General features: G+C 41.6%; 1 protein-coding gene across 1 annotated transcript in view; it reads left to right on the top strand.

The window, feature by feature from the left end:
• Positions 1–10,775, top strand: part of WDR7 (WD repeat domain 7) — a 115,279-nt gene that overhangs the window by 43,489 nt on the left and 61,015 nt on the right. Inside the window, exon 20 of the mRNA XM_019610149.1 lies at positions 2,544–2,657. Coding sequence (XP_019465694.1) covers positions 2,544–2,657 — 114 coding nt within the window. The remainder of the gene's footprint in view (positions 1–2,543; positions 2,658–10,775) is intronic.

The following is a 10,775-nucleotide window of genomic DNA, read 5'->3' as shown; positions in this document are numbered from 1 at the left end:
ACCACCTCTCTGTGCAGCCTGTGACAGGGCCTCACTGCCTTTATTGTAGGTAACTTCCTCCTTCCAATTTAAATCTCCCTGCCTTTAGTTTGAAACTATTCCCACTTGTCTTGTCACAGCTAAAGAATCTGTCTCCTTATTTCTTAAAAAAGCCTCCCTTTTGATTTTGAATGGCTGCTCTCAGGTCTCCTATCTCCCTGGAGCCTTCACTTCTCCATGCTGCACAGCCCCAGCTCTCAGCCTGTCCTCATATGAAAGATGCTCCATCCCTGGGACCATTTTTGTGGCCCTCCTCTGGATGTGCTCTGTCAGGTCCACGTCTCTCCTGCACTGAGCTCTCCCCATCTGGACACAGCACTCCAGGTGAGGTCTCACAGCTCAGAGCAGAGGGGCAGATCCCCCCCTCTCCCTGCTGGCCACGCTGCTTTGGATGCAGCCCAGGATACATTTTGGCTTTCAGGACTGCGAGGGGACACTGCTGGCTCACGTGCAGCTGCCATCCAGCAGCACCTCACGTCCTTTTTGGCAGGGCTGTGCTCCACCCTTACATCTCCCAGCTTATACGGATGGTGCAGGTTGCCACGACCCAGGTGCACTCCTTGCATTTGGCTTTATAGAACCTCATGCAGTTCTCATGGGCGCGCTGCTCAGCCTGTCCAGGTCCTTCTGGATGGCATCCTGTCCCTTGGGCCTGCCAAATGCACCACATAGCTTGGTGTCATCCACAAACTGCTGAGGATTTGCTCCATCCCACTGTTAATTTTCCAATGTTTTCTAATGTGTCAGCTGGCTTATGTTTCATACATATGCTTTCTTTCTGACCTTTTCATTTCCAAATCATGTTTCTGAGACATTTTGGTGAATTATGTAGAAGGTAATTGTGTATAGGAACATGTGTCCCTTCTTGCTGGATTTTCACTTAGAGGAAGTGACAATGTGTAACTATTGCCTGACTTATTTGTGTGATTGTTATCTTCCTCCCCCACTTTTTTTTTTTTTTGTAGAATCATTCAGATTAAATGATTTGTACCTAGATTTTAATTTTAATTCTGTAAAACTGTAGGGGACTTTTAATATTTCATATCCTGTTCTTAGAACCAACTCATGCAAAAACATTTCAATCTTTTCATTCTATTGTCACTGGTCTTGCTAAGCTCTTTAGCTGTAGCACATCTAATATGAAAGCTCAGCTGCTTTTCATCAACCTGAGGATAAAATGCAGTGGAAGAGGTGATGTGGGAACTAAGGGACGTGGTTTAGTGGGCATGGTGGGGATGGGCAGACAGTTGAGCTTGATGATCTTTGAGAACTTTTTCCAAGTTTTTAATGATTCGATGATTCTAAACAAATTCACGGTGTTGTGCTTTGGCCCATCCAAAAAGCATTTTGACAATGCAGTGCTGGAACCACTGGGTCCTTATGGGAGCTGAAACAGGCCACACTGGGAGACAGCCATGATCAAATCCCTGAGAGAGCTTCTCTCTGTGTAGGTTATTAAGAACCATTGTCTTTTCACTTATAAACCATATTTTTACATTTGGGGAAGATGAGTCATTTATCACATCAAAACTACTCCGAACTGAAGAAATGAGTGTGTTTGTTATTTTATTTTTCATAATGGCAGAGGAGCAGCAAGGGAATAGGCAGGTCTTGGTCACCCTGTGCTAGTTGACAGCCTGGGGTAGCAAAGGGAAAGGCATTCCAGATTTATTTCTTTTTGAAGCTTGGCTGGTGCTCACAAAGGGCCGTAGTCCTTTTTTAATGGGATCTTAATGCCTCTATAGATGGCAGATCTAATGCCACGATCAGGAAAGCAGCAATCTCTTCATATAATAAGATTTTTGATAGCTGACATAAAGGATACATCAGGGGGAAAGAAATCTTATCTGGACTCTCTTCAGCTGCTCCTTCAGCTTTCCTAAAGCTCTTTGGGAACACTATTTGTGAGGCTGTGCTTTTTCACTCTTAGCAAAACGCTTCTTTTGATAGTGCCTTGATGGAATTGCAGTAAGGTCTGGGCAGGGTCTCATAAAAGTGAAAGCTGGGCACAGCGTACACCAGTGAATGATAACCTCCTGTGGTGTTGCACGGCATGATTTAGTGTTCATAATACAATTTGCAAGAGCAATTAACTCATACGTCACAACCAAATTATGTAGAATGGCTCAGATGAGGGAATGCACTCTGAAAGTGGCATGGAAAGAGCTCTTTTTTGGTGGAAGAGATGCAGGATTAATAGGAGATGTGAGAGAAGTTCTGCTGAACTCAGTTTTATGGTTAAATAGGATGTTGTGTCTCTGCTTCTGATTGTTTTAAACATACTATAGAAGGTAAAAAGGAAGTATATGAGATATCTGCACTGTGGAGAACGTTTATAAAGGAAAGGTTTGTATTACAGGAAGTCAGAAAATAGTTTATCTTTGCTTTATCTGCACTTCGTAGTGCTACATTGCAACAGAAGATAATTTTATTTTTCTTTAGTGTAGGGTTGTTATCTAAGAAAACCACTGACTTCTATTGGTGTTTGGCTGTTATTTTTTCAGCTGGAGTAACCACAGAAGCCATTCAAACTGCTACTGCAAGCCCAGATTCATTGGGAACAGAGGCAAAAGTTCAGGAGGAAGAGCATGATCTAGTGGATGACGACATCACAGCTGGTGAGCCTAACAAAATGTATTTCTCTCTCTTTTTTTTTACTTACTGACTACAGTGCAAAAGAGATGGAACACTTTCTGTCTGACTTTCCATACTTCTCGTATGAAAATGAAACATATACTTAACTCCAACTATTGTCATATTACTGCGTTGCTTCTGAAACAAACATTTTTCAGTGTGTTTTGAGCTTTCTAGTCTGCCTGCAGCTGGCATATTTAGCTCTTAGGTTTGATTCTTTACAGTTACTTCTTAAACGATTTACCTCTTAAACTGTGGTGAAAAGCCTGATGCAGGGGTGCTGCTTCATAATCCACTTCACTGAACTGTGTTATTTTCAGTAAGTAAATGCTGTTAGTTTGTCATACATGGAGTTCAAGTACTGGAGTTTTGGTTCTAAAAGACTAATACAGCTTTTTGCCGTTGCTGTGTGTTTCTGTAGACTGGTGGATGGTTGAGAGTTCTGACCCCTCAAGGCATGTTCAGAAATGACAGACCATACAAAAACAAACATTTAATTACAACAGTTATCTTTTGATTCTTTTGTTCATGCTTGTCAGTACAGCATCGTGGAGAAAATACTTGTATGCTCAGTATCAGTACCCTCGGAATTTAAATGACTACAGTATGTCTTTTAGCATAGCATACCACAGATTATAGAACACAAGAGCTATGCTGTTTTGTCAGCTCAGACTATGTTGTCTGAGCTTTTTATAGATTTTTGTGAAAGTCGGAAAGAAAACTATTTATTCCTATTGACCAGAAGACTGTTAGTATGCCAGATGGAGTTTTGGGTCAAGTCTCTGGTTGAAGGTGACTGAGAGAAGATTCCTGCTGGTTGAGGAGTAGACTGTTTGGAGCACAGAGTATTAACGCAGGCTGCTTGGAAAAGACTTGGAAGAGCTATGAGGGAGGAAGAGTGCTGGAGATGCCTGTAGGGTCTGGGGGAATATGTGGGAATTGTCAAAAACAGCAGTGGATAGAGGCTGAAAAAATGGAAATAAAGAACAGAAATTAGTGAAAGGGCTTAGAGTACTCTGAAATGCTTTTCACAACACATCCATTACGTTGTGTTTCTTTGGGAAAAGTAGCATCTCCTTGGTCCCACATCTGTTGGAGGCCAACTGGTTCCTCTTCTGGATGCCTCAGTAACAGCAGTGTTACCAACAGGCATGAATTGTATCATTTCCTCATTCCCCTTTGATGCCCTTTGTATTTTTCAGGGGAAAGATAGAAAATGGGCCACTTTATTGGAGGCAGTTCTGAATGATGAGTGTTTTCCTGCTCCCTGCTATTTTTGATAAAAGCAATTGAACTCTAAAAGCTGTGTTCTGAGTAAATACAAAATTTCAATCTACGATTGAATGCAGTCAGTTTAGTGTTTGTAGAATACATAAAAAATTTAATTCAAACATTTTGAAGCTTACCTTGTCATCTTTAAACATGATGCAGCTTCTTTCTATAGTGGCCCTTTTAGAGCTAATACTTATTGATTGACTGCACAAAGTAATACCAGTGTGCAGTGGTCAACAGGATTTTTTTCCAATTCAAATTGGTATTCACCAAATGCTCTCATTCCTTCAAATAATTTTTTAAAAGGGTCACTTCCACATTGGTCCTTTTAGAGATTAAAGCAGTTTAGCTTAGCTTGCTGAAAAGCACTGAAGCCTATTTCTGGGAAACAGGACCACAGTGCCTGTCAGGCATTTAACAACAAACAAGCAGGAGTTATATGGGAAACTGAATGTTGTTGTTCAGATGTACTGAAAAGACACGCAAGAACAGGCTTCCAAAGCAGTAATGGTTGCCACTGTTATCTTTAATACCTACAAGGCTCTTCTGGATAACTAAACCTGGAGCAAATATCTTGCTTAGATAATTCGCATTAGAACAGTAGGGTGTTTTGTTTTGTTTTGTTCTTGTTTTTTGCTTCTTGGGCAGAGAATGTTCCGATTTCATTGACTGAACTTCTTCAAAATATATTTTGTACTTAATATCTTTTATTGCCTTGTAATTTTAATCTTAGTTGCTAACTTAATTTTAGGCTCTAAGATATCATATGGCTTTTTTTTTTTTTTTTTAGAAGTATAAATCTGTTTTTAAATCAGTAAATAAAGGAAATAAGGAAGAACAAACACAGTGCTGTTACGTGTTTGGAAATGTGACTGCATTTAAGGTGTGCTTGGAACGTACACAGCAGCATCTACAGGGATAATAAAACAAACGCACTGCTGAGCACATAACAGAGATAAAGGGTCAGATGTCACCAGTGCTGTGAAAAAGGCAGTGTTGTAGCGCCTCAGTACCTCTGCTGACAGATTTATTTACTAGCATAGAAAGTGGTGTAACAGTGCAGATAGGCTCTTTAGGAATTCAGTGAGTTTCCCCTGTTCAAATGAAGGCCTTGAAGGAAGTAACTTTTAGGTTGCAGCAGTGTGTGCCTCTGAGCTGTGCAGTGTTGCCTTAATACTGGACATAAATAATGTATTGGGCCACAGTAAGACATATATTCTAAATCTTGTATGGATTGCTCTTACACCTAATCAGCAGTACTTCCCCAGGCCCCTGGATGTGGGGCTGGGCACAGCTCTCGGGGCCTTGCTGGGGCAGGGGGAAACTTGAGGACCCTTCCCACCCCAGCCAGGCTGTGACTTCTGGAGTGAGTGGGGGCTTTGGCTTTGCAAAATGGGGAGTTTTTCCACAGCAGTTTCTTTTTGTAGGAATGACTTTGCTCACATTAGAATTGACAGTGATGCTTGCAAAGCACAAACCCTTTCCTGGTACTAATTAAATATTAATTTGTTAAACATTTTTCCCTTCTTTCATGAAGTCTAGATATCGTGTACATCACCACAGCTGCAAAGATTACAGAAGTACCGACTGCCTTGGTTTTGTAGCTTAAAGGCTTGCAGAAATACAGTGGTGCATTACATTTGTGACTGAGCTGGGCTTCACACAGCAGCAAGCTGAGCTGCGCTTGGTGAACTTTGAGGCTTCTGGCAGCAATGTGAATGTAATGCTGGGAGATTCCATTGAGCTGGATACAAGATGCACTGCTTCTGGGGAAAGGGGTTTAGGTGGCTACAGACTGTCACAGAATTGCAAGGGTTGGGGGGGATAATCTAGCTAAAGTAGGTTCCCTACAGTAGGAAAAAGATTTTGTGCCCTCTCATTGGGCCGATTACACAAACTGATGGGTTTTTTGTGCTTTGTTTCTAGAAACTATTCAAAACAAGCTATAGGTGGTAGGGAAGCTCAGGGCAAAGGCTTCTGAAACAACTCCTGTAGCTGCTACAGGGTGACAATGACAACACTGATAGTTGTCCTCAGCTTGTTGTGAAAGGGTGAGATTCCAACAGGAGGCCTGATAATTGACAGAGCTGGGTAAACTCTTGTCAGACCTATTATTCTGGATTGGTATTCCTCTAAGTAAAAACTGAATTGAAATGGAATTTATTACAAAGGATTTGGTATTCCAAAGAGCTGGAAGGTAGAGGACAGAGACTGCTTTAAGTACAGAAATAAGGATTATTGTTTGTCTAAGAAAGTTTTAGAAAAAAAATCTAAAGTTATGAAAGTATACATACCCTGGTCCAATTAGGGTTGTCTTGGTGCCTTCAAGTCTGAAGCAAGCTGCTGTGTTAGACCTATGCATCCTTAGCTTTGGGCTCTGCAAGGGGTCTAGCAGTTGTGCTTCCAAGGGCAGAGCAGCAAGCACTGCTTTTTTGGGGCTCCTTTTTGCAGAAGCGCTGTGTATGATGCACCATTTCCTCCTACCTGCTGTTGTGATGTGATAGTAGGTCTTAAGGCAGTAGAGAGGAGCTCAGCGTGCTCCTTGTTCAGCCACGTGGCCAAAGGAGCCCCAGCCAAGGATGCTTTGTGCAGGTTGTAATTTCCGGTATACCAGCAGAACTGCAGCAGTGACAGCAGTTCGCACACAAAAGTTGTATGGAAAAGAAAAGCTAGGAGTGTTACTGATAATGTTTGTTAACTTGAAAGCTTAATCTTTTGAATAACTTCCTATAATATCACGAAACCTATTTTCTCATGTAATGAGTAGTGTTTTTTAGGCAATAATTATCCATTAACTGGTGACGTCAGAAGCAAGGAGTATTGTTAGTTCATCTCATATTCTAAAACTAAGAATGACCCTGAAGGCACCAACAGTATTTGTCTGTGTTATCTTGAAGGTTCAGCAATTTGCAGTCATGGTTTTTGTGTTGTATCTTAGCACAACATTTGCAGAAATGTTGGATTTCCAGTATTTTCCCATATTTTGAGTAATAATTATTTTACCCCCAGTGTCTAGATGTTCTGATGTTGGTACAGTCAAACTATTTCAAGTAGTTTTAATTTAGTTCCTAGTTGATATATTTTTTTTGCTGTTACACTTTTTAGCTCAAAGGCTTCCATTGTAACAGAAGAAAAATATTTCATTTGCTTACCAAAAGTAGTGCACGGTCTTTTCCAAGCCATATGCTGTGCTTCTGTGTTGCTTTTTTGTTCCCTTCTTACTCTTGCTAATGTATTGAGTCTCTGGACTGCTTTGGTGGTTTCTATGCATCCTCTTGTGCTGCTGGAGCCAGACTTGGAAGCAGAAGCGACAGGTGCCGTTGCCCAGTGCTGCCCTCCCCTCCTCTGGCAGCCTTCCCTGTAAGGTGGAGGTGCACAACAAACGACACCATCTGCCATCCCCAGCAGCCAAGCCAGCAGCCCACTGTTCAGCACAATGTGGGTGCCAAAAGAGTCAATCCCTGGACAAAATTCCTGCTGGGTTTCTTTCAGGCAGCGCAGACCAAACTTGAGCACCTCCACCGCGTCACATGCATTTGTGTATCTCTGAAGTCCACCATAGAGAGATAAAAGAAGCACTCAGTTTGTATTTAATAACCCGTTAGAAAACCATCTACCACATTGTGCACTGACCATTATGTAAAATACCAGAAAAAATGAGGTTTTACCATCTAAAGCAAACTTCATCCCATTCAGATGCTAATGAAAAGAAGTCAAAATACACACCTCTCTTTATCTTTTCCATTACAGTTAAAAATGGAATGTGGATGCCACAAACACCAGTTATTTAACATACAGATGTTAATTTTTAATGGAGTATTTTGTGTACCAACCGGAATTTTGAAGCACCTCGAGAAGTTTGTCTAATCAGATATGTGCATACAAAACTATGCAAAATTAACAAAGAATATAATTTCCTGCAATTTGTCTTTGGTTGTCTACAAGAAAGCATGAAGTTGTAGGTGAAATACTTTAAAAAAAAAAAAAAGCTTTTGTTTATCTTTAAGAAATTTAATTCATGTAGAACAAGGATTTTTCACCAAAGCTGCGTGCAGTTGAAGAGATGTGGGCATCTGCCATTCAAACAGATGTCACCCAGTAAGTACCATTAAGAAATCTGTTCTTTGTGAGAGGGGCGGTGGGCTGGACATCTGTCTGAATGGATCTGTCAGTGCTGGCCAGTGCTGTATGCCTTCATTAAGGAAGTGCTGCAGAGAACTGGTCTGTTTGAGGTGTCAGACATGCTTCTAATTAATAGCAGAAGCACACAGCAGAGCAGTTACAGAGTTCTGCCAGGCTCAAGCAGTGGCTGTGATGCACACCAGCCTGTCACTTTGTGTTTAGTTCTGTGAGTGTAGAAATAACTGATGTTCCTAAAATGACAGTTAATATAAAAATAAGAGCCTTGGCAAAAAGCTAGCAAACTAGTATAAAAGTGTTTGAAGGAGATAAGTTGAATGAAGAGCTGTATGTACTTTGATTGCAGTGCTGTGAAGTATCTTTGTCCTCTATTGAAAGAGGCATCCATTTCAATCCGTCTTCTGAGCTATGGAGATGGAAAAAAGAAAACTCCAGACATTTGGGCATGCGTGGCAGCCTAGCTTTGCTGAACAGCTTTTGCTCAGCAGCTGGAATGTGTCGTCTTTGTAAGCTGGTTCTGAAAGTGCAGGCAAAATCTTACTGTGTTCTACCCTTCATGCAGTATAACTCACTGTATCAGTCCTTATGCACTCTTGTTTTGTAGGTGGAAGTGAAAAGTCAGCCTGTCTGTGTGTGTTACACATCAGTACTATGTGAGCATGGATCTGGACTCATCTGAAGTCCTTTTGTCTGGGCTGGTGGCTGATGTCTTCTTCCAGCTCTGCCCATCCCCCTTTGTGCTGTAGTTCCTTTGGAAAGTTTCATTAATGTAGGAAAAACTAGTTCTCGTTGTCGGAGTCTGACATTTGCACCTGAATTGTATTCTTTCAGCTACTTGTTTTTTCTCAGTGATATTAGGCAGATATTCTTCAACTTGATGTTTTTAATTCAGTTAAAGATTTATGAAAGATTATTATAGTCAATGTTTTTTTTTCCAGAATAAGGTTCTCAGGCACAGCACAGGTTGTAAAAGCCACGTATAAAAATACTGTTCTTCTAGTGTTCTCGAGTCCTGATTTCCTTCTGCTTTTATTCGGTTAACATGTTAGTTAGCATTGCTATCAAAATCTTTGTAATTCTCATGCTTTTTTGTTCTAATAATAGCGTAATGGTGTTTGAAGTGTGTGGTGGGAATTATGCTTAACTCCGTGCAAGGTTTTCTTTGATAATTGAGGCAACTGAGCGTATCAGCAGTTTCTTTATGCTCTCCATTGCATTGGTCGCTGTGGGCAGTGCGTTTGGGGGGTGGGAAGGCCACCAGTTTGGGAACAGTTCTTAGCCAACTTATTTTAGAGCTGGAGCAGGTGACAGCACTCCTGCAGGAGGCGCTTACTTCCTGGTATGTGACAGCATTAGGGCAGCTCCTAGCATCTGTTATCTCCAGAAGTTAGGGAATGGTGGAGCAGCTGCAAGAACCTTCTGTGCTTCTTTAAACTTAAATTGGGTTGCATTTGCTTAAATAGTCCTTGTGCTGAGGAGATGGGATTAAAAAATCTTTGTTCTGTTCCTTTTGCATCTTAAGTTTTACATTTCCCATGATAACGTGGTGCCGTGCCTGATCTTGTCATGTACTGCCTGAACACTTCCTGAACTGCAGCAACACGCAGACTGCTGTTTTGGGGTCCCCACTTTATCAGTTTAAAGGACTTCCTCTATGTACTGCTGTTGTGACTTTCATGCTGTAACAGCTTTCTAACCTATTGTCCTCCTCAAAAATAACAAGTTTTGTCTCAGCCATAAGTAACTCTTAGGCTGGACTTCAAAACTACGTATTAAAATCACAGAAGTAGCTACAGGCACCCAGTACTGCAAGAACCTGCAACCATAAACATACAGTCGTAGAAGCCCCCGTCCTTTGCCTTGCACACGGCAAGTCTCATCTGGTCATTTGGATGTGGTGAGTGGTTGTTTCATTTCACACCATCTTCTTCTGGTCATATCCCAGCAGAAGCACCCAATGCAGGACAGCTTTGGCAGAACTGCTTTGGCTAGCTGATGTGTCGCTTTCCTGCAACTACTCTGGTCTTTTTGTTGCCACAGAGGAAGTATAGCGGTGCGGCATCTTGACTGATATGAAATGAGAGGTGCCGTCTTAGTCACATCATTTCTGTGTGTGCATCTCTTCCAGCAGTGGTTTTGGATGTTTTTTCCGTCACTGGCAGATCTTTTTCTCCACTTCTCACAAATATTTTTGAAAACCTTTTTTTAGTTATGCATAGCCCTTCAATTTTGACGTGTAACCCACCCCTCTTCATGCATATTTTGTAGGACCTGATGATAAGAAAAACATAAAACATGGAGAGTTTTGGCTGGGGTCCGTACCCAGTGGAAAAGAGAGCTGTAAGCTTTATCACAGTTTCAAACTGTGCATCTTGCCAGAAGGTGTTAGGAGCAGTGAGAAACAAAAGCTCCAAGAGGTACCAAGCTGACAATTGGAACAACCAGCAGTGGGTACCAGCGTGCACCTTTAGGCTCCTGGCTTTGGTGTGCTGGTGTCCTTCCCTGCCTCTTTCCATTAACCCTGGGAAGTTAGGCTTGAATCTCTCCCTGGGTGCCTGAATGCAGCATTCCCCAGGCTGCCTTGCTCCATGAGTAGGGTTGGAAAGGAAGGAAAATTTTCCATCATTTAACACGATGAAAATAGAAGCCGGTTGGCCCATTCTTGTTTGAAAAAATCTTGTAGTTTATTA

This window comes from Meleagris gallopavo, chromosome Z (genome assembly GCF_000146605.3).
Source record: "Meleagris gallopavo isolate NT-WF06-2002-E0010 breed Aviagen turkey brand Nicholas breeding stock chromosome Z, Turkey_5.1, whole genome shotgun sequence".
Classification (NCBI taxonomy): Eukaryota; Metazoa; Chordata; class Aves; order Galliformes; family Phasianidae; genus Meleagris; species Meleagris gallopavo.
The sequence above is the reverse complement of the archived record's forward strand: the minus strand, read 5'-3'. Positions and strand labels throughout refer to the sequence as shown.